Raw genomic sequence first — 24,053 nt, forward strand, 5'->3', positions numbered from 1 at the left:
CTTTTTCCTCCGCGCTGCGTATACCTCCTTTCACAAGAAGCAAAGCAGTGCAGTTAACAAGGACGTCAGAGGGAGACAACAATGCGCTGACTCTCCATTGTCTCCTTCCGTCGTCATTGTTAGTTGCGGTGCTTTAACTCGTATTAATGAACTAACTAGCTCAAACAGCTGGTCTACACCTGTTATCCTTTCACAGACATCATGCGTGCAACTGAACTGCCGAATGTACCACCGCATTTATCTCGGCACATGCACGGTGCAATGCAAATTAGTACTGTTCTCGGACCAAGCAACAGCCGGCCCTACTTTATAGCACCAGCAAATGAGGATGGTATTCAAAGTTATGCAGTGTCCTTCTAGTTTATAACTGCATAACAGCTCGTTGAAAGTATCGCAATTCCTATGAATTAGGCGAACATCCAAGAAGTTCCTTTTCCTTTTTTTAGAAGCAGCTAATAAAGAAAAAGCGCTTTTGAAAGCTGAGAGAACTCTTCACGGACGTAATCGCGGCAACAATCATTGATCGTACAGTTCGATGGATGCTACTTCGAGCTCCTTACCTTCTAGTACGGGCTACAAGATGGTGCCGGAAGTGCTTTTGCAGCGGTGAAAACAGGAGCCTACACCAGCGTTACGGTTTTGGGTAAGCGGTTCCCAGTTATGAAATAGTCTCAGAAAATAAAGTGAGTTAAGGCGGGCCCTTTAACGCCACTCATATATTCATGCGTACCGACCGCGAGCGATGAAATAACACGAACAAGAAAAGGTATTTCTGGATTATTATTCAAGTCCGCTTACCTTCAAGAAATCAATTCCGAACGAGTCCACGGTTGCCGGTATTGCAGACTGCAGAGATTCCTGCATGAAATAGACACATATGGTTGCTGACAACTCAGTGAAAAGTTAACTGTTTCCTAAGCATGCACAGTGAGCATGGGTTACCGGTGACGCATATATATTGCACACTATTTCAAAGCTACTAAAGCACTTTCCAACTTGTTCAGCCACCAAATATGCATAATATGGGAAGTCAACTTTTAGCTTTTAGGTAATTAGTAGCTTTGCTAAGGAGCGATGATTTTTGATGTGGGACTGACAAAGCAGTACGCAACTTTCTTCGCGAACATGGCAAACTTCTGATAGCTGGACACTGTGGCAAACGATCTTGATGTAGTGCTTTTCGCGACCTCGAGGCAACCTATTTTAATGCTATTAGCAGCAGTAAGCCTCAGGATGATGTCCGATATAATGGTTCAGTTGGGCTGATAAAGATGTCAAGAAAGCAGCCGAAAACTGAAAATTTGTCCACTAGAAAGCATTGCCTTCCGCCTGCTGCCTGTTCACTGATTTGTTCTGCCGTTCAAGCTGTAATCAGGATGTTTGAGGTACTATGTTACTTTCTGTTTATATTATGTGGCCAAGATTCATTCCCATCACCTCTACAGTAACAGCCATTTTGGCCATGAAATGAAGGTAATTCCCCCATCCCTGGATTGGCCCCGTTCAGTGAAGCCAATGGTGCCGTGCACTGAGGCCTAAATAAACTGAAATTTTCGCGCAATCTCTACCAGTTGAGGCAATACAGTTTTAGTCAGTACGAATTCCTGAGTGCTCCTCTAGCAATTGCATCTCTACTGTAGTTATTCCGGCTCCTTTTCTGGCCTTCTTCTACACAATTTATACTTTACTGCTATTCTGTGCATATTCTGTGCGACTGTATCTATTTCAACATTCAGGATCTGCTTCGCCCAGTGGCACGGAGCGTCGGTCACTAAAGGTTTCTTTTTTTTCTACCTGAGAACGATTTCGAAGCTAAATAATATTTCTACCCGTTGTTTAGTACTAAACCCCTCATACATATTAGCCAATGTTTTTCTCTAGCGATATTTGCATATCTTTCGAAGTTCTCTTTTCATTTTAGTAAATGTTTTTATTCTACAGCATTCTTGCCTCCCACAGTTTCTCATTTATTCGTTAGATGTCTATCATTCAGAAGCACGTGTATGTTAGTTATGTATTAGAACTTATTAGCATTTTCGAATACAAATATTTCTATAAAAATACCCTTTAACACCTCTAAGAAACAGCTTCTTCCCCTAAGGCAGCAAACATTCTTCTACCTCGAAGTACTGGCAAACAGAAGCATTCAATGTTTCAGGTGTTTTCTGAAATAAAACAAACACATGAACACCTGTATTTCTTAACTTTTAAAACATTTTGGCGTAGGCATCTAACGTGACACGCATACACTGTTTTATGTAATTTTGCATATTATAAGAAACCTTCTATGACTGCTTATTTTTTTCTTTTTAAATGCATGCTACAAAATAGCACATCAAATTAACTTCATACTGTTGTGCAACATAATAGTTTACCTAAGGTATATTGCCAGACTAAACACTAAAATGAACAACGTGAAAACGGGCATTTTGCCCATGGTAAGGAAGGAGTCAAGCTGCAATGGTCGTAATCGTAGAAGAAAATATATAGGATGATAGGGTTAAAACTATGGCAACTTTTCATGGTAAAACAGCGCGGAAAAAACACGAGGACGGAACAAACACGACAACACGAGCGCTGTTCTTTGTTCTTCTTTCAAGATATCATAGTCAAACTTGTGCTGTTGATAGATGTGTATTGTTATGTGCTGCATAGATATTCTGCATACCCCACAATTCTGGACAAAAGCATTTTTGAACGGGAACCAGTATATGAACGGTTTTTTTTTTCATGTCTCGTAAGATTACACTGTAACAATAAATATATCCGCAGGCCTCCCGTAGTCAGGCTGCATTTTTTTGCTATTAGCGCTTTTTCTATCATGAAAAGATTTCCCCATTGGTTTTCTACGGTAGTCTGAACTGCTCGATGCGAGCTATGAAAACAATTTAACAGAATTAAAAGAAAGATTTTGCTATACATCGGAAGTATGAATCATTGCCTTTAATATTTCCGGAATAGTACCTTACAGTGTTTCAATATTCAAAATTTTGTCAAAGGAAGTTGGGCACGAGTACGACAGATCTACACATTATGAGCTACCATGAGGACGGCAGTGACAATCCGAAAGATTGTCTGTAAACACCGTCCATGAGAAGACAGGGGACAAGCGCTTCAGCGTTTGACTGAAAGCGTGTCAAGAAGGATGAACACACACAGAGCGCTGTGTGTGTGCGCGCGTCTCGCATTCTCTGTTCTGTCTTTTGCGCGCTGTTTTCGTTGAAATCATGTACTAGCTGTCGAGGCTATAACTTACCACTACATCAGGGTCTGGAATGCTGACTCCAGCGAAGAAGTCGTTCGTCTTGAAGATTTGTAAGTGCCTTGGTATGAGCTCTCCTGAAAAAGGAGAGAAAAAAATTTCTTCTCGAACTTCAGCAACGCAACGAAAGTGTCCATCGCAAACTTTCCTGGGCTGGCAAAAAAGCAACAAAATTTTGAATATAGGCAATGCGCGTTGTGAACTTTTGTGCAACACAAACTAAATCTGGGCTGTTACGTAACTACGCAGAATTATTACTAAGGTTTCTGGCGCTGTTCTTAACTCAAAGTGGGAATAGTGTTGGTGAGATGTTAAGAGGAATTCCCCAAAGCACAGTGGATTTGTAATAAGAGAATAATTACTCATTGACATCCACCCAAGTGCAGTCATACGGCTACAAAGAATGTTTTGTCGGTTTGTTGGGGTTTGTCGCTTTGTTGGGGTTTAACGTCCCAAAGCAACTCAGGCTACTAGGTACACCGTAGTGAAGGGCTCCGGAAATATCGACCACCTGGGGTTCTTTTACGTGCACTGACATCGCATAATACACGGGCCACTGGAATTTCGCCTCCTAAAAAGAACGTGCACCATATGAATTCATATGTGTCCCATAAAAATTAAGTTTTTTTTTAATATGGACGCCGTCTATTTGTCTGCCGTGTGCATCTATCAGCCACCTATACTATGGTCACGAACACGTCACAACACTAAACATCTGAGAATCCTACTGAAGCATACTTTGCATAGAGCAGGTACATGCTTCTGTGCGGCTTTCTTTGCTGCACTCGCCAGTGTCGCTGCTAGTTTTCAAATGTGTGCACTGTAATTCGACACCCCAGCCCGCAGCCAGGCGCAGCCGTGGCTCTCACCGAGCGTCCTGCGTATGAGGTAGAGCTGATCGACGTCCGACTTTCCGGGCCACAGCGCTTCGCCGCGCATCAGCTCAGCTGCCACGCATCCCACGGCCCACACGTCCACGGGGGGTCCGTACTGCGTGTCGCCCACCAACAGCTCAGGCGCCCGGTACCAGCGTGTCGCCACATAGTCCGTGTAGTTCTCGCCGGGACCTTCATAGATGGCGCAGTTGGAAAGCCAAATTGTGAGGCGAATGAATCATGGATGCAGGTTTGCTCCTGTTCCAACATTAGCTTTAACCTCATACTCGTTAAACGTCTTCCGATGAAGCACCAGCCCGTACTTAAGCATTCATGCATTAACTCCACGTTTGTAGGAGTCAGAAAAGCCTTAAACTCCTATGAGTGTCCCCAAGGAGTACCTGCACAGCCTGAATGAATATCAGTGTGCTCAGAGCAAGGATAACCTACTCGGATGGAGTGCTTCCTTGCGCTTCATTATTTGGTTGGTACACAGCAGTGGCTCCTTTCACCCAATATCCTTCACAGCTACTTTTCTTCATAGAACGAACTCTCATAGCAGTCGATAATTATTTTTGTTTCTTGTCAACTGTTAAGAAAGCGATTACCTTCCCACTAACGCTGACTGAAGTAGACAATACTCTCCTTCCTCTACATCCAGCCTGCGACATCACATCACCAAAGACGCCACACTCTCACAAGTACCCGCTTCGCGCCCGCATGTCCCTTCTGGAACAGGGCATCCTGGAACGCATTCTCACTGGAAAGTACTTGACCGCAAGTAAGGGAATACCGTTTGCCGCAGCGAAAGTTTTCTGCTCAACCATCGTTGAAAGTGTTGCTGAATCTTTGTATAACTCGCAACTCTTTTTCAATATCTCTGCACTTTTGTACCTTTACTTTTTGTCTCAGTAGCGTTCCACCAAAAATTGATGGGCCAGTCATGGCCAGCAAAAACTTCCCACGACCGGACGCTATTCACAATCTTATAGGACACTGGTCAATTAATGTAGCTCGACTCGTATTTGCACATTTCAAATCTGTTTATGTGGGTTTTTTTGTGCCTGCATTTTCACATTTTTTTGCTTTCCCTTGTACTTAAAAGTTACTGGCAGTAGCTCCTACCTGCTGCTGTGGTGTCTGTGGTCAGCACCCCAAAATACTCCACGGAAATTCGCAAGAAAAGAAACTAGAGGTAATGAAACGCAGCCTATATAAAAGGAAGCGCAGGGGATTGACGCTGAAGCATAACTGGCTTTAATGATTCGAGAAAACGCTCCAGCAGGCGGGACGCGTCCATGGATAACCGTGAACCATACGTCACACAAAGCCTTCGGTCACCACCCAGAGACACTGGCGTGTGAACCATGTGAACCGTGAGTCCCTTCCAAGAGCTGATATTCTTTTCCTGTAATTGCAACTGTGCCCTAAGTTATGCATCCGACGCCTAGCTTCTAAACCTTAAAAACTTGAAGCCGGCTTCAGGCAACCAAACATAGCTTGAACGGGGTATGTTGTTAGCAATAACATGCGATGGGCTTGCTGTTAGTTGTTGCAGTATACAAAAGTGTCCTAATTTCTCCATCCTAACAGGCCTCCACAGTATAGTGCGGCCAAACCAACGGATTCGGCAAAGAAGCTGCTCAAAAGAGAAGCTATCGTGCCCAGCTCTCTGACAACTAGCAGCCAGTAACGAACAATGCATGGCTCAATAAGGTTATTTTGTCTTGCAATTTTGAAAAAAACTACCATCTCCAGCCATTCTGCTCGAACATGCGATTATCATTGCCGACTTTTTCCCCTCGGTGCTAGATATGACCTATATATTACGTCCTGTGTTCGCAATAACTATTTCAGACGACCATTGACAATCAATGAGATGTACCGAACATTCGAAACTCCCGCGCTGCTTTTAAGTGTTCAGCACCACGCGGAAAATTGTACAAGTCATGCAAACTAGAAACATTTGTCCACATATCCTTGACTAGGCCCCAAAAATTGATTTACCCATTCTGACGAAAAATTCCCATTCTTAGCGTGTCCGCAAATATACGGGCAATTTCTGTAGCCTGTACTCACAACACCGAAAAAATGGCGATTCACTGTGTTGTTTGCGACAGGTGGCTTGTTCAAAAGCTTGCGTCCGGTTCTTGGTCCAGTGTAATTTAAAAGAGACGAGAGAAATTCCGTCGAAGCACTAAATATATTCGTGAAAGAAAGTCAGTTAGCGCAATCGGCCATCATTCGTGCACTTCAGTGTAACTAACACGGCAGGAGAAGATGAATGCAGGACCGTCTCAAGATCATAACGTTTGCACTAAGACGGTTGCCATCAGGTTTGAGAGAAATTGCTGAAACATTTTCACGCACTGCGCACAAAGTGTATAAAGCACTAGAAGACATATTTATCGATGGAGACTAGCATCTGGCCACGCACAGAAGTGCTACAACTGCGTGAAGTTGCCGCGGTGGCTCTAAACCAGAAGTGTGGATTTTGATACTAAAGGGAGCACAGAAAGGTAGGAGATATGCAAAGTACATTGCGGAATTCTTCAGGAATGAATAGTAAGCACATCAAACTGTGGGTGGTGAAAACGACCATTCAAGTCAATGCGCACTCACTTAGCGTCCTAGCAAATCCGAAGTCGCAGAGCTTCACTACGCCGTCCTTGGTCAGCAAGATGTTCTCTGGCTTGACGTCCCGGTGGATGCACTGTTCAAAGGTCGAGGGCACGCATTAAATGACACCCTCTTTTATAAATCACTAAACATGGTCAGTTTGCTCCGAATAGAATTAAAAGACTGACAGAAATCAAGACTTGCAGAGCGTCTTTATCATGACAGTACTGTCTTCTCGCTCCGACAGTGTATAAGAAAATTTGGACCACGCAACTAGTTTAGAACGTTCCTATTCGTTACGGGATGAAAACATTCGTAGCTGGATTTCAGCGCGGCATAGTTAAAATTGGCATTTCGTATTTTCAAGGAGAGCCCAGCTGACCGCTTACTAAGCACTGCTCCAAGTCTAGGGGGTGTTTTTCCTGCGCTATAGATGGCGACTTCTCTGGACGCAAGTTCTTAACTGCTGCTGTGCTTGATCAAAACAAGTAATGATGTCCTGCTTTTCCCCTTTTTCTCCTGTACATCTAATCTTCTTTTCCCGTAGTGGTGCGTAGCCAACGGCAGCCGCCTTCTGGTTGCCTTCCCCGCCATCTGTGATTTAATAAGGGATCTTGACGCCTCAAACCGACACAAGTACGCCGTAGCGACGAGCTCCCGTTCAATTTCGATCGAGTGGTCTTTTTCTGACGTGCACTGAAATGTGAATGCATAGGTGTCTTCGCACTGCTCCTTCACCAAACGCGGCCACGACGACAAGGACGAAATTATCAACTTTCGGTGAACAGCTTAAGCCTATATCAACTCCGTTAACAAATCGATTGACATAGAGCTCTCAGTGGGTTTGTGCTAAAGAGCCTATACATTTAACATCTTATCCTCTTCGGTATCACACTTAGCTAAAGCACGTTGTTGTCTCTAGCATCTAAAGTTAATAAGATATAGAACTTGCTTTTTCGAAAAGAAAAAAGAAAGTTTCACGGTCATCTGCATTTCTCATTTTTGGTAAAAGAAATGCGCGAGTTGGAAATCATTCCACAACAGAATTATTCTAGACAAAGGACCAGCAAAGAAGCTCAAGCGACCGTGTCGACCGTCACTCTCCTTTTGGGTCTTCGATCTTGTTTGTATACTGCATGGTAATCCCAGCATTTATCGGAAGCATTTGCTACGCTTTTAATCGTGTCTGCACAGAATGCAGATAGCTCCAGATAAATGAGAGCAGCGCGGTGCGCGGCTAGGAATAAAAACATAAAAAGTCCAGTCCATGGCAGGCAACAAACTGGGGACCGATTTACGTACATTGTGCAGGTGGCAGAAGTTGATCGCTTGAAGCGTTTGGAACACTATCCTCTTGGTGAGCGCATCGGGAACACTGCAAGAAAGATTAATTAGTAGAAGGCAGCCAAACGCACAAGTGCAGCTTGAGACACATTGCCTTTTAGAATATCCAACATTTCTGCACACAAACCCAAACTCTGGTGCTACTCAGAGGCGGCCTAAGCAGGTGAGATTCCTTTTTTGGTAGAAAATGGGACAAAAACTATAACTTTACATCAGCTTATAATTACGTGTTATAGTTTTATATGTTCAAGCCTTCCCTGCGCAATGCGTTAAAGACATTCACCGGTTTGTTTAGGTTTCAGACGTGTTTTACATTGTTCAACACCAAGGAAAAAAATTCATTGATGATTAGGATGTTTCCCAATTAAAAATTCTAGCGTAACTCTTCCGGTGTTTTTATTTTGCGCGTGCTTCCTCGAAGCTGAAACTACGGCACGGGTCACTGGTGGCGCTGAACGTCCTTCCTATATCGGGAGCGCCGAGTCTGTTCATCACTTCCCGCTAAAGCAGGCGCGCTTACATATATAGCGTCCACAGTACAAACGGTGTCTCACCCTACCGCTTAGGCTGGCGTCGCCAATGGTCAGGCGTGGAGTCAGGTTTCGACAGGTTTCGAGTTTTACCTCACCAACCCGGCGCCGCAGCGCGATGGCGAAGTGGAGAGGGCGTCATATAACACACTCAAGGTGCGCTTTACATGGGTAAACAGGACCCGTTCGTCCTAGTTTCTCCAAGCATCATGGTCTTTCTAAGGCGCATGCGGGCGTGATTTCTTTCGCACCTCGCCGGCTTTCGGCACGCAACCGCGAGTCTGGTGCCATCTAGGAGCGAGCAGTGGCACGCACGTGTCTGTGTTATGTTGGGCGCCCAGTTGTGCTGACAAAAACGGCGTCGGCAAGGGACATCGCTCACTCCATGAATGCCATAAACGGGCGCTCAAAGCTGTGCAGCAAGAAATCTACATTGGTGTCAAGGAAAATAGTGTTTTTTTTCTATTTGATTTTAGACGCAAATTTTCTATTTTGAGTTACTTCCACCAAGTTATGTAAGCGGTCAGTAGTAATTGTTATTAAATTATGTGGGGTTTAGTGATGGAAAAGAAAGGTGAAGTAATCGCTTCTCGTAACATAGGTGCTTACATCATTGCAAACAAGTCAAAACACTCGCCTAATTGACAAGAAGGGAGAGGCGGAGGTGATAGACGAGCTTTAATTAGTGGGCGCAACAGACAAATAGGAGGGTAGGGAAGCTCTCCCTGTACTTCTGCAAGCTTGATAAAACGGTAAAGATTGCATTTAAACCAAAATTCGGACGACCTTAGTGACTACGTGAGCAACGCAGCGCCTTGCGATTTTGTATTCTTCACGGGATAATTATTCTTCGAAGTAAATAAAGCAAAAACATAAAAACACGAAGTTTAAACTTGAGAAGCAGCTTTTTAAGTGAGCCTTTACTGCGTGACGCATAACACCGCGAAGCTGTCAGCACAAGTTTCCTTTGTTACTATGCAACCTTTACCCGGTCGGGTTGTCAGCTCTCTGCGTATTCATACTTCGAGAGCAAGCAACGAAATACCATTCCCCTTTCACGGGGAAAGCAAAGCGAAATTCAAATTCTGCTTTCTGGTTGGCATTAAATATAAAAACACTGCAGGCATCATATCGTTAATTATGCTATTTTCTGTAATATGGAACATTATCTTTTTCAATGAGTGAATCCTGCCTACGAAAGTCGCGGGTGTAAATAAAAAGGAAAGGAAGGAATGGAGTGGGTAAAGCTCATTTTCTAGCGAAAACAATTTAAGATAGCAAAGGGTACATTTCAGGCCAGAAATTCATTGCGCACACAACGCGAAGCCTTGTTCTCAACAGCACTGTAAGGGATCGGTAGCGTTCGCGGGGGTCATTGGAACGCGGCTGGGGGCACTCAAAGCGGAGCGTCTCCTTTCTTGGAACGCGGCCGCTCGCGAACGCGCCGGGAAGTGCGGGTGTCCACCCGCCCCGCGGAACCGATTCGCGCACGTTTTGGCACGAATGTGTATTTGTGTTTGTTTTTATTTTTATTTTGTGGTGGAGAGAACGTTCTACTCCACACATGCTGGCACGACCGTGCGTTTGTTTTTCTGGAAAGGGTGTTACCCTACGGTAGTTGGAGGGCTGACCATGCTCTCGATTAGCCAATGATATGAAGAATGTAGAATGATTGGGTGCTACGGAATGTGGGCCGGGCCTTTAAGGCTTTAAAACCGGGCCCCGGAGCCGGAAGCGGTGTTCTGGGCTAAGGTGAGATGCTACGCATCTTCGGCTACGCCGAGTAGGGGCTTCCCCTAGTATTAGCCAGTTCCGCCTTTTGGTTGTTTGTCTTTTTGCCGTTGTATCTAACTTGTATATTCTGTAAATATTTGTATATAAATCTTCAGTTATTCCCTTTTTTATCCCTGCGTGCAAACACATCTTGAGACCGTCTCTGACGGGGCACCCCTAGTGCGAAGATAACGCTTCAGTCTTCCAGTTAAACCAACCGTCTCTGGCGGGGCACCTCTGGTGCAAGGAAGAGAAAGAACCTGTGAAACTTTACTGGCGCAGTCGACAGGATCCTGCGGCCATCGGAAGACGGCGCAGGAAGAAGACTTGAAGGCAGGGAGAAAGGCGACGACAAGGCAACAGGTCAGCGTTCGAGAACGGACCTGCGGAGAGACGGCGGCAAGGACGCAAGAACCACGGCAGAAGTTCAGCGGCGCGGGACTGCATCCGGTCAAGAAAAGCAGCGCGTCGAGGACTTGACGGTCACCGGCGGGTCGCAGCAAGTGACAAAGTGCACAGGACCAGCGGCGTGCGACAGCTCATCGCAGCGTCCGGTGAGAGTGGCGGTGTACTGCGACGCCAAGGAGCTGACAATGCGGATCGACGCATCGAAACTGTGAGTTTCCTTCGTCGCATTGTTAGCGTCCCTGTGCATGTGTTCGAGCCGTTAGGACAGTTGAGGAGTACAGACAGCGGTTTGGAAGGCTATCCATGCCGGCCCTCACTTGATGTGAAGTACCGAGTAGAATTGGCGAAGGCGCGCTTGGCTTATTTTCAGGCAGAGCTTGCAAAAGTGAATGGAGGAAAGGCGCCGCTATGCGAGGAAAAACCTCCGGATTTGCAGGCGTTAGAAGCAAGGCGCCAGCAGCTAGAGCTCGAGCTGGCTAAGCTCAAAGAGTCTCGGAGAGCTAGTCAACTAGCCAGGGAGAACTGCTCCGAGTCCCGAGCAGAGGCCGCCTGTGCTGGAAGACAAAGGATTATGCTTGTCAAGCACAGGTCAAGAAAACAGCCAGGCCGAAGTAAAAAGTGAGCCAGATTTCTGCGATGCTGGAATCGCAGTTCAACAAAGTATCGTGACGGAACGCAGCGTCGCGGTATTAGAGGCGGTGAACGCGCACTCCGACGATCCAGCTGCACAGGTTAACTCTACCCCAAATGACACCAGGGACGCGGACGCGAGTTCAGGATTGTTGGAAGTGAGTATCAGAATTCCAAAAACTCGGTCTCAGGCAAGTTGCGAAAAAGAGCAGTTGGTTCAGCTTGAAACGATCAGTGAAGACAGACGTCAGATCGGCGAGCGAGTGAAAGGAGGAAGTTTAGCGTTGCTGGAACGGCACACTGTGTCGGGCATAGGGCAGGAAAGGCCCCGTAGTGTTATTGATGGAAAGAGCTTTTCGTCCGAGGCAGAGAACGGAGTTGGGCCTGCTGGACCGACCGGGCAGAGCGCCGCGCAATCCTCGAACGCACCCGATGTGTGTCAAGCCAGGTCATTTGAGGACCCGGAAATGAGTGGCGACTTGCCACAAGGCAAATTAGGGTCAATTCACTGCGAGGGGTCTCTGCAGCCTGAGTTAGAAGATGCCACGAAGCCGGCAAGCGGCGATCAAGGAGGTTGCGGCAATTCCAGTGTTTACCTGAGCAGGAACAGGGCAAATGGCTCGAAGAGGGGCAAAGTAGAGAGAGGCAGGTGCATGGCTTTCACGCTGAAAGTCGACGCGAGGACCAGTATGTTCCGTGCTAGAGGTCGCAATATCAAGTGTAGCGAGACTGACTGTACTGCTATATTTGGACGGGCCAGGGGCTATGCTCTTTACGCACCACGCGTGTCGTACTGGTGCGCCGGAGAGAGAGTGCTCTCAAGTGCGTCGCATGGTCAGAGATTTTCACCTATCGATGACCAGGACGTTTTTGATCCTCGAGGGCACCGTCTTTTTAGTTCACGCCCCGTTGTGGCGCCAGCCTAATGAGTGAGTCACCGTTTAGGCGTTAATTGTGTTACTGACAACACGTGGTGGCTCGAATGTACTACACAGGGACGCTCGGTGCGACTAAGGAGGCTCACGTGGGCATTGGGCGAGTGCTGTGAACGCTCCAGTCGCGAGTGTCTGTGTCTGTGTGCTCATTCGCGAGCAGAACGACGGCGTGCATACAGGCGAACTGGGTGCAACGCACCAACTTGGACGCTGTGTTACGGCGCACGGCAGGCATGCCACTGTGTGTATTTAAGTGTGCATTTTCTTAAGGTTGTGTTGGTGCCCGTGTGCATTTTTTTTTGTTTTGGTTTTGTTGGTGCAACTGGTCGCAGCGCGACAGCTTGGACTTCGGTGAATGCGCTGGATTTACAGGTGTGAAACGCGCATTTGAATGTATACGTTTTGTTTATGTTATGTCACCCGAAGGGTAGTTTCGTGTCAGACACCGATCCCTTTTGTTTGTAATTCTAAAAGTGGCATTTGAGCCCTTTGTAGAATGTTGGGAAGGGCGTGTAAGGGATCGGTAGCGTTCGTGGGGGTCATTGGAACGCGGCTGGGGGCACTCAAAGCGGAGCGTCTCCTTTCTTGGAACGCGGCCGCTCGCGAACGCGCCGGGAAGTACGGGTGTCCACCCGCCCCGCGGAACCGATTCGCGCACGTTCTGGCACGAATGTGTATTTGTGTTTGTTTTTATTTTTATTTTGTGGTGGAGAGAACGTTCTACTCCGCATATGCTGGCACGACCGTGCGTTTGTTTTTCTGGAAAGGGTGTTACCCTACGGTAGTTGGAGGGCTGACCATGCTCTCGATTAGCCAATCATATGAAGAATGTAGAATGATTGGGTGCTACGGAATGTGGGCCGGGCCTTTAAGGCTTTAAAACCGGGCCCCGGAGCCGGAAGCGGTGTTCTGGGCTAAGGTGAGATGCTACGCATCTTCGGCTACGCCGAGTAGGTGCCTCCCCTAGTATTAGCCAGTTCCGCCTTTTGGTTGTTTGTCTTTTTGCCGTTGTATCTAACTTGCATATTCTGTAAATATTTGTATATAAATCTTCAGTTATTCCCTTTTTTATCCCTGCGTGCAAACACATCTTGAGACCGTCTCTGACGGGGCACCCCTGGTGCGAAGATAACGCTTCAGTCTTCCAGTTAAACCAACCGTCTCTGGAGAGACACCTCTGGTGCAAGGAAGAGAAAGAACCTGTGAAACTTTACTAGCACATTCTATTTCTTTTCCCAGCACACTCCACATTCGACTAAGCTTAAAAAATAAGTTTTCCTGTTCCACCTCCAGCGTTCACGAGCTTCACCCTAGTTTCTCATGCCGAAACCGATATACAAGCGCTAAAATGTCAAATAAAGATAACAGCCTGTGTCATAGATACAAAGCGCCTGGTTAGCACAAAGCGTACCACCGGCAGCCGACCCGATCCGTATGTCCGGGGTGCCTTCACGCTTATAGCCAAGCAAACGTCATAAGTAGCGGTGCAGTAACATGCCCCTAAGCGTTCATTCTTCACTCCTATCAGCCCGCCACTTGACCCGGAGCTTCGGTCCCGACGGCGTAAAATGTTAAACGTAAACAAGAAAAGCTCCCTAGCTGACAATGTTATAAATTGCGTTGAAGAAATTCGGTGTTGATATTGGTCGTGAAAATCTGTTCCACAGTTCCTTTTATGGGACTACAAGCGCCAAAAGGCTCAAGTCAGAGGCAATTTAAGGGCGTTGGGGTATGTTTTTTACAAAGCAAACAAGACGTCCCCACTTTTGTACCACGAAATCTAAAAAAATGTACTTTGCAAATACAGCCGCCAACCCCCTTACACATCATGCCTTCCTTCATCCCAAAAGATTGCGCATAAGTCTGCACCTGCCTCACATTGCGGCTGCAGTTCATCAAGTCCCTCACAAGCATTCGCACAACCTGCTTCAAGAAAAATGACGCAACCTTGAGAACTCTAGGGAGCTGAAACCACAAACCCGCTTCGCTGAAACTTGAGCCATCTTTTCGAAGACGCTTACATCGACCAGCCGATGTTAACTCGATAAATGTATAAAAGGTTTATGGAAATACTTAACGCGGTTTGTGCACATTTAAACTTATTCTTCATTTTTCCTTCAGTTCCTCCTCTCTGTCTTGATAACTTAGGCCCCCTCCTGTGGCTTTCAGACGTTTCGTTTCGGTGAAACATGAATTCCAAGGTTTGAATTTATAACACCTCCTTACCAGAAATGCACGGGCAACCCTGTATTTGCTACGTCGCAAATATTACCCGCCCTGCGCTGGCAGGCTTGTTTGCAGGTATCTCAATCAATGCGCGATCGCTGCCCTTGCTTAGGGAAGTTTTTTGTGCTTTCCGTCGCTATGTCCTTCGTCTTTTCGGCAGTTTTTAACATTGAAACTAATGAAAACAGACTACTATTAATTCTCCGGCAAACGCTAGTGTAGCTCATAAACGTGCGTTTGAGAATATTGCTGATCATGTTTGTGACATCAGTCTCACATCATTCAAAGCACTGCCCTCAGCCGCACCACTCTCTTTCAATTACTGCATGCCAGTTTTGTCTTACTTTAAGATGTCCTAAGCCTTATTTTTAAGCGTCACTGCTTGAAACTAATCGAAGGCCTCCTAAGATTTATAATACGGCCATAAAATCAAAGTGTGCAATGTTCTGTGAAACAGCCAGTTATTTATAGCATCCTGAAACCTTCGATGGCGGCTGTCTTTTCAGGACGTGCGGAAGATGGCAAAAAAAGGTATTGCTTTCAGGTACTGAAGCAGTCTCCACTCTGATAAAGATACAATCAGACAATCTTGCCCGCGTTATTTTTATTTAAATGTTGTTTGCATGAGTCATTTTCCGGTTTGTGCGGCCCTGGTGTAGAAGGTGAGGTGTAGTGTGTTTCTTACTCTCTAAAGCCTCGGATCACCAGGGCTGCTAAAGTAGCCCCACAGCACGCACCGGCGACTGCACCAGCCGCGCGCAAGGTGGTCTGCGCACTATCGACAAAGAAAGACGTCTTTAACAGCAAACACAAACGCTAAACAAATACCAACATAGGTGTCACTGGTCCACCACAGAAGCCTTCGTGCATCCAGTTACATATAAACACTTTTAACCTTAACCAATAGTAAAATATATTTTGGCATCTCCGATCGCTTACACACCCGAGATATCGTCCGTTAGTCCTAATGTCCCTATCTCGACATCCCCATTACCTCGTGCAGGAAGGGACTTGGAGTGTGTTTGTTAAGATGGCCACTGTTAATTTTTGAGTAATGGAAAAACAAAGCTATTTTCGCGTACACGAGCGAACAATGTGTGCCCCGTACCAAACGCAAGAAGTGTTGCGAACGTACCCTTTGGGGTGCTTGTCCAGGAAGTCGAGTACCGTGTGCTCGCAGTACTCGAACACTAGGTGCAACTTCCGCTTCCGCCGAAACACCTCGATCAGGTTGACGAGGTTGGGGTGCTTCAGTTGCTGCAGTTCAAGGAGATATATCAGGGCAAAAGAGGTCACTGCTTTAATATGGCGCAACTGGTAACGCTACCGCAGCTTCAGTAAGTGCACATTTCCTACATTGATTTCTGAGCATACAACAGCCATATAACGACTATACAACAGCACTGAGACTAGATAACAGGAGTGCATTTAGCACTACTAGGCGAAGAACAAGCACATGGTGACAGTCCGTAATAAGTGATGTGTTCGCTTTGTAGGCATTAGTGTGATGTATAATAACTGCCAAACGATCCTGTATTTTTACTGGCATTTTCAAAGTGCTCCGAAGCAAAAACAGCCATTTTTGCAAAGAACTGTTCAAGATTTTGGATCGCGAAGCTTTAGGTCTCGCCGCCTCTTAAAGAATACGCCTTGTGCCTGCAGTTAGCGGAGCATTTGCTGGATGCGAGCGCCATTATATGGGAACACATATTATATTCCTAAAGCTCTTTCACATCTCACTACCTGGGCACATGTAATAAAACCACGAAATGTAAGTGCGCTCTTCCGACATCCTCGCTCTGCTGGAGGGTTTTAGGAGCGTTAATGAGCATTTGAATGCGCCGTTTACAAGATGTTATTCAGCAACACTTCGCCCCCATTTCTGGTCACAGCTACGGCTACCACTTTCAATGCAGTGTGCAAAATTTGAGAGAGTAGCTGACCAGTTCCTCGGAGCCACTGGAATAGGCCGCGGGCGTGCGTTGGGAAGTCATTGTGACATCAGCACATGGAATCTAAACGTAGATATCTGCAACTCGTTTTCAAAAGGTTTCTGAAGTGATGTATAACGCCGGTCAAAAGTATACAGCCCAAGAGGATTATTTTTAAGGCCTGAAGCATGCCTCGTTATGCATCCTCAGCGACCGTAATCTATCGAAAGAAAAATGGCTACGTGACCTCAATCGTCAAAAGTTTCAGGCTCGTGGAAACGGAAGGGAGCCCCGCTAAACAACTTAGAAGCAAAGCCCTTGGGTTGTATACTTTTGACGGGGGCTCTACATGCGAGCACATGCCCCAAATATCCGCGGGGTTCTACGGACGAAGAAGCCTGCGTTTTTCAGCCACCAACCTTCGTACATTTTCATTTCTCCGCCCACTATGAACATGCCACAACACACGAAAGTGTCTAAAGCTGCCATTAACGCACATCGGTGTCTAGGAGAGTGGCCTCAACCATATACTTTGTCAATATGACCGTAGCGCAGTTGGTGCCTCTCACCTTGAGCATGCGAATCTCGCGCAGGGCGATCTTCTTGATGAGCGGGTCGTCTTCGGTCTCCACGTACTTCTTGACGGCCACCAGCTGACCCGTGTCCCGAACTCGACACTTGAACACCACCCCGTAAGAGCCCTCGCCGATCTTGGAGATCTTCTCGTACTTCTCCATCAGCGGCGTGTAGTAGTACCGGTTGCGCCTGCGACATCCAGTGATAAGAAGGCCGTTAGCATGTTAGTAATGCCAAGGTGAACTTCGAAGCGCGAAGTTTGTAACCTCCACAAGACCTAAATTTTTTTCGGAAGAGAGGCTAAACGTGTTTTCGTTTAAGGACTAGTAAATCTGCTATCGCTTTCATATTCTCCGCACGCTACAAACTCTAAGCGCCCTGTGCATGACGTTGCTTCGGATTCTGCTTGAGGGATTTGCATTCAATTTAAGGCCTGTATCCACGTCATCCGAAACCTGTTGCGCATCAAAACAGCAGTAAATTTTATTGCGCCGCCTCGGAGGCTGCTCCTTTATGACGCTGTTATTGCTGACAGAAAGCTAGCTTCCCAGCTAACATTAAATCAAGCGCTGCACCTTTCGCTGTCTCAAACTCCCAAAACTTTGCCAGCAAGTGAGCCCGTGAAAAGGCCCACGCGAATTTCGATTGATAGCACATAAAGGCCATAGAAGCAATGCTGATTGTTCTTCATTGTTGTTTTTCTTTCCAACTTTGCAACATTCTAAGTAGACGCTCGATATATGGTAAAATGGTAATCAAGAATTTCCCCCAAACTTCTATCAAATTAGCCTGACTTTTTCCTCTGACATCTGCTTAGTATTGGTGGGACTGTACTTGAGCTCGCTAACGAGCACAAATACCATGGATTATATTTTAAAAGCAATCTGCACTGGGACCACCATGTCAAATTTATTGTAAGCAGTGCAATAGCTAAGCTACGCTTTCTATAACGAACACTCCGATATGTTTCCTGTAAGAAAAAAGCGTTGAAATATAAATGTCTTACACTTGCTGTCAATCCATATGCGAACATTATATGCAATTCGTTTTATGACACTGACACTTTTAATGCAGTATGGATAAAAGACTAAGCAGTAAGATTTACTTTCAATCAGTACGGCGTTAGGCCTGTTTCTAACATGGTTCAGAGAGCAGGATTTCTATCCACTAGAAAAAAAAAGTTATTTCGCTGGTGCTTCTTGTTTTGAATAATAAAGGGCCATTTAAAGCGCGACACGACCGAGCATATTCCGTTTTTCATTAGGTCACCAGACTAGAAATACGAATAACTGCCCTTCCATTTCGCTGCAAAAGCGACATGTTTAAACAGTTATTCTTTCCGCGTACTGCTGTAGTCTGGAATCAACTATAGTTTCTATGAATGACTGAACAATTTGTGGCTTAAATTCGGGTGTGATTTGTTCCAATCTGTTTCGAGAGGCACGTAACGGCCGTTACGGCATTTTGAGACTGTTTATGACTGTTGTCAAGACTGCTTTTTTTTCGTTTTGTTTCACAATATTCTCCCTTTTCTTACTTGACTGTCCTCACTTGATTCGTCCTTTATTATTCCTGTTTTGCTCTTTGCTTTAGTTGTGCGACGATGAAATCCCTCTCTGCCAAAACTCCTATTTATGGAGTTAGTATTATTGTGAGAAAATGAACAAACAAAGGGCGCTGGAGTGATTCTCGTAACATGGATCACTACACGAGCCTTTTGGGAGAACAAGCTTGCTTCAGGGCCTAGCTCTGTCATTTGTAAAAAAGAAAACGGGGCGCAAACTCTTTTTTAGGGGTGCTACACGGTCTGTTTATTAATACACAGTGTGGCAGTTTCATCGCTTCCCAGCATCTGAATCGAGTACTTCTCGCCAACGACGGAAAACCAAACCGTAAACTACGTTTGATTACGCTGTACTTCATTACTAACGAAGCTTTACCAATAAAAGATGCCAAGTTTGTGATCACCAAGTTTATCCACGAAAAGTTCTGCAGTATTTATTCTCTTATTCGATCTTATTAACGGTCGTGAACACATTCCATTCTCATTTGCGATATTGTTTCGCTGCCAAAACTTTCGTTCATGTTGTCTTGTTTGAATATTTCTCCAGATTAAACTTACTTATTACTCCTTCTAAAGCCCTTTCCCTAAGACGTGCTTAGTCAACGGCTGCAGCACGCAAAAAAGTGCGCATGCAGGTATGTAATTCCCAAAACTAATTGTTGAACTGGTTGTTCTCTACCAGAAGATTAGAGATTTATTCAGACTTTAATTGGTTAAGCAGCCAAAATATGTTTCGGAAGGTATTAAAAAAATTACTTCAAACCAAAGTACTCTCCCTATACAACGTACACAGAAGCTTCAAGAAAAACACCTTTGCAATTCCCCTGCAGGAAAGTCAGAACTGTCAAGATATGCGACAGCACAGACTGTTTACTGTTTCGCGTAAGTTTACTTGTTTGCCCTGCGTGTCTGGGGCGTTTGGGGAGCTTTTTTTTTCTTTGTTTAAATCTGAAATACCACTACGGATGTTTAAGCATGCAGTGAAGCACCCAGGAGTTTCGCGTCCACCTACGCGTGTTTCTTTTTTCTGCTCTGAAGAAAAAGATTTACCGACCTTCGTTACGCAAACCTAACGTCGGCATAACTAGTAGTTAAGCCGGAAAAGGAGCGGTGGACGTGACCCGAATCGCTTTCCCAGATTTCCGCTTGCGACTCAATCTGCGTACGGGCCAATTGATTGTCTCCAGGTTGCTACGAGAAACAGTACGGGCAGGGTTTTGCCGGCATGCGCCAATGCGGAAAAAGTCTTGGCGCGGTACATGTGCACAGAACGCACTCGCCGGCCGTGACTGGGCTGCAACTGCGTGCGTGCCTTGTACTGCGCATTCGGAACTTTCAGACTTTCATTTCATAACGTGAGATATTGCATCATTACAATACGAAACAACTGTTTTATTTCTACAAACTGCAAATTACTTACCAACAACCAGCAAAATCAATTACCAGCTGCTAGTTTCTCACTGCATATGAATGTAACGCACTACATTTCGCAACAACAAAGGTTTTCGCAGTTACGGTTTTCTTTCGAAAACTGCCTTCACGCAAAAACGAAGTCCGATTGCTCTGTTGACCTTGCCGCTTTGCAAAGTCAATGGAAAGAGTTGAAAGAGCCCCGCAGTTGGCAAAACTTTCGGCACAAACGGAGAATACTGCAAAGTTCTGCATCTGACCGGTGCCATGCCAAAAATTTTACCTCAAAAGTCTTGAAACTGTGCCAGTGATAATTAAATAGTGTCTACCGCATTTCAGCGCAGCACACGCTGCGTTTATCGAATGTTCCCAGGCAACACCACCCGTATGTCCAGTGGGCTCAGACCGCGTTACGATGCCGCGATTGCTGCCGGACGCTGGCTTTTTCTATTAAATAACAAAGCTAAAAATTTTGATTCCCTTGCTCCCTCCCTGAAGAAATGAAGGCACCCGTTTCAGCAATAGACCTATGCATTCCCGCTGTGGCTATGACAGCATTAGACTCAAGAGTTTTATAAGAGTTAATAGACGAAAATTCAATGTAACGAACCAAATTCCCCATACTGATCTGCTAGTTCTAACGTAAGACAGGCGCAAATAAGTCTTAAGTTTCAGGATACCGTACTGCGCTGACGTGAGCTAGCATTCTCACATATTGGTGAGAACCCGCAGGGAAGCCCCAAGTCTCGTACTCAGGCTGGTCTTTCATGCTTATTCGAACACCAAAAATATTATAATATTATGTAAGCATAACTTTTGCCTCCGCAGAAGAGTGCCTATCTGGTAGTAAGTCGGTGGTTGCACCAAACCACCTCGAAAACTTATCTTTTCCACAAAGCACGGATCAATACTTTTAATCAAACTTGTGCCTAAACTGGGGATGTAACCGAAAAGTATGTAGTGCAAAGTGTGCAAAGGATGCTAGGCTCACCGCAAAAACCTAGCCTTCAATGTGAGCTCCCACAGTGCTCGTAAGGTAGTAGCAACAGTCAAAGCTAGATCGTCTAGATGCAATTCTCAAGGCTTGGCCTATGCATCTGCCTCGGAGGGTGGCGGGTCTGCTTTAGACCTCTCCCCTCCCCCTCCTCCCTCTGTGTTCCCTACTCTCGAAAACCACATTGAGTATATCCCTCTGTCGTTTTCTGGCGTTCATGTTTTCCTCCTAATACTAATTCGGGACTTAAAAAAATTATGTTGGGTGCATGTTGGTACACCCCAAATCATATTTACCCCCACAATAAAACAAGATTCATCCCCCTTTGTTTAAAGGCAGTTTATTTCTCGTCAGCGTCATTCCCACACATTACATTACGGGTGGACCAGTTTCGCGGAAATGATTGCGAGGCTACTGGACCCGGCGAAGACGTGGCTAGCACGATGAGCACGCTATTGAACTCCCGAGCTCAGGTCACGGTAGCTCCGCCTTCACCTCTATTGACCAAGCCCTGCCTTTGCCTCCAAGCTTCAATCGCTGACTGTTCGTGAACTTTGTATATACACGAAGGCCTGATGGGCGGCCTGACCTGGCCTCAGCTCTAATCTGGCGGGCCTGGTTGCTTACATTTATTTCTGAGGTCGTGACCCATCGTGATGCGCATACCTAAGCAACGCTGCTGGTCTCTACCGATCGCGAGGCCTAAGCCGTTTGTGGCCGTTTCCATTGCCGCATCCCGATCATAGTACTGTCTGTAACGGGTTTGTAGACGAATTATGTATCATAAATATGTTAACGTTACAAAAAACCACTACGTAAAGTTAGAAACTTAGCGCACCGCAGACTGGACAACAAAATTGACTAGCCGGCATTGTACTGCGTAAGAGGCGAAGCTAAGCAAGAATGCGTACACCTGGTCTGTTCTTTTAAATAGCGGTCCATTTTGTCATCATCATGAGCCCACACTATGCCCACCATGAGACAAAGGCCCCTTTCATATCCCACCAAACAGCACTAAACTGTGCAGGCTGCGGGCACATTATCCCCCAAAACTCACATGAAAAAAATTGCGTAAACAAAACACGAGGGACGCAAAGAAAACGGCGCAGACAAGCGCGTAGCGCTTGTCTGCGTCGTTATTTCTCCGTCCCACGTATTTCTTTTGCGTTATATTTTTCATCATGAACGTTATGCATCTTGCCCAACTTTCGGCTTTACTCATTAATTAATCTCATCCGCATACCTAACTTTCTGCCGTTCCCTGTTACACTTGCCCTCTCCTGGAATCCAGCCCGTTACCCTTAAAGACTATAGGTTATCTTCCCTTTGCAACACACACCCTGCGCATTCCCGCTACTCGCTTGCGAGTGGGACATCATTCACTCGCGTTTTTTTTCCCGAGCCGCTAGGCTCTCTTCCTGACGCTTAACGCTTCACCGATCATGTTCTTTTCCATAGCCCGTGGCGCTCTTATTCAGAGCGCAATCTTATTCAGAGCTACTTATCATCCAGAATACAATTCGCAGTGATCAACGACATACCTTCAAGCTACGGCCTTATACGCACTGGTGTACCACAGGGCTCAATACTGGGTCCCATTCTATTCCTAGTTCACATAAATGATATTGTTATTATTCTTCCTTGCTCCGAAACAGTTTTATAGGGTGCGACAGAAATATTTTCTTTCATGACGCGAGTTTACAAGCAATAGAATGTAGAGAAAATCTCTGGTTAGAAAACCTTACATTATGGTTGCGGGCCAGAAGGTGAGAACTAAACATCACGAAGACGAAGTATGTAGCCAATCATATTATACAATTCAAATGTTTTACAACGAGTACAGTCAATAAAATTCCTTGGAGTTATATTTAATGAATACCTGCTCTGGACTGACCATATTAATCAAGTAAGAAAACAAGTTTCGCGATGAGTGGGCGTACTAAAGAAATATAGGGTTCTATTAGGAACATAACTCAAAAAGCAACTTTATTTCAGTTTAATTCATTCGCATTTCATTTCAATTCATTCGCATTGATATGGGGAGACACAACACAGACTACCTTAAGTGCTTTGTTTTTCCTACAGAAAAACGCCATAGGAACAATTGCTAATCTAGGTTACTTGGATAGCACGAACCCTTGGTGGAACAGTTTGGGGCTACTGACAATTTTTCAGTTAAAAACTCTTCGGCTAGCGCTTCAGACGTATAACAGAATTCATCTTGAAGCTCAGTTTTTTTAAACACCAGAGCTACCACAAAACCCATATCCCCTTCGGCACACGACAACAAGAGCACCGAAAGCAAGAACAAATTGCGGGTTCAAAACGACTAGATACCAAATGACTACCTTTTTGAATGAAAACAGAAATTTTAATGACCTCCTCCATCAATGCAGAACCCAAAAAATATACAAGAGAAAAGTGATTGCACTGTTGACTACATGACTAACCGGTACATCCTGTGACATATTGTAAATTGATAACAGTTAACATGAATGTATATATATTTTTTTCCTTTTTATAATTCCCTGTAACCCAACAGCACGCATCTTAACAACTTTGAAGATATCTTAACATTGTTGTACAGTTTTTCCTTTGTTTTTTTTTTCTTTTAACATGCCAGCAAGTGTAATGGCGACCGCTACATTTATTGTATTTGTATATTTTGTGTATTTGCCGAATGCAGTTTGCTTACCCCCAGGTAGGAAGGCCCTCGTCAGGCACCACGCCTTTTGGCCTCCTTCCTGAAGTGTATGTAGACACACTTCAAATAAATACTTTTCAAACTTCAAACTACGTTCAAGCCTCTTGGTTACCCTCCAAGTTTCTGCACCATAGGTGAGTACTACAAAAACACTACTAATATTTACTGTCCCCCGAAGGAGACTGCGAAGATGATAGCTTTGATCTGAGAGCCCCTGCTACATGCACTCCAGTCGACTCTTACTTTCCTAGTTACTTCGCTCGTGTTCCTCG

General features: G+C 45.4%; 2 protein-coding genes across 4 annotated transcripts in view; one reads left to right on the plus strand and one right to left on the minus strand.

The window, feature by feature from the left end:
• The window catches only part of LOC149333787 (cyclin-dependent kinase-like 4), a 127,211-nt gene that overhangs the window by 2,836 nt on the left and 100,322 nt on the right, over positions 1-24,053 (minus strand). For all 3 annotated transcript variants that reach the window (XM_089556114.1, XM_089556113.1, XM_089556115.1), the window contains exons 2-8: positions 17,103-17,298; positions 15,738-15,859; positions 8,059-8,131; positions 6,760-6,850; positions 4,132-4,329; positions 3,257-3,339; positions 799-858 (exon numbers count right to left, since the gene is read on the minus strand). In XM_089556114.1, the coding sequence (XP_089412240.1) occupies positions 799-858; positions 3,257-3,339; positions 4,132-4,329; positions 6,760-6,850; positions 8,059-8,131; positions 15,738-15,859; positions 17,103-17,298 (823 nt within the window). The remainder of the gene's footprint in view (positions 1-798; positions 859-3,256; positions 3,340-4,131; positions 4,330-6,759; positions 6,851-8,058; positions 8,132-15,737; positions 15,860-17,102; positions 17,299-24,053) is intronic.
• Positions 22,826-24,053, plus strand: part of LOC149333788 (uncharacterized) — an 85,001-nt gene continuing 83,773 nt past the window's right edge. Inside the window, exon 1 of the mRNA XM_089555818.1 lies at positions 22,826-22,843. Coding sequence (XP_089411944.1) covers positions 22,826-22,843 — 18 coding nt within the window. The remainder of the gene's footprint in view (positions 22,844-24,053) is intronic.

This window comes from Amblyomma mixtum, chromosome 8, assembly GCF_055824585.1.
Source record: "Amblyomma mixtum isolate Tamu chromosome 8, ASM5582458v1, whole genome shotgun sequence".
NCBI lineage: Eukaryota > Metazoa > Arthropoda > Arachnida > Ixodida > Ixodidae > Amblyomma > Amblyomma mixtum.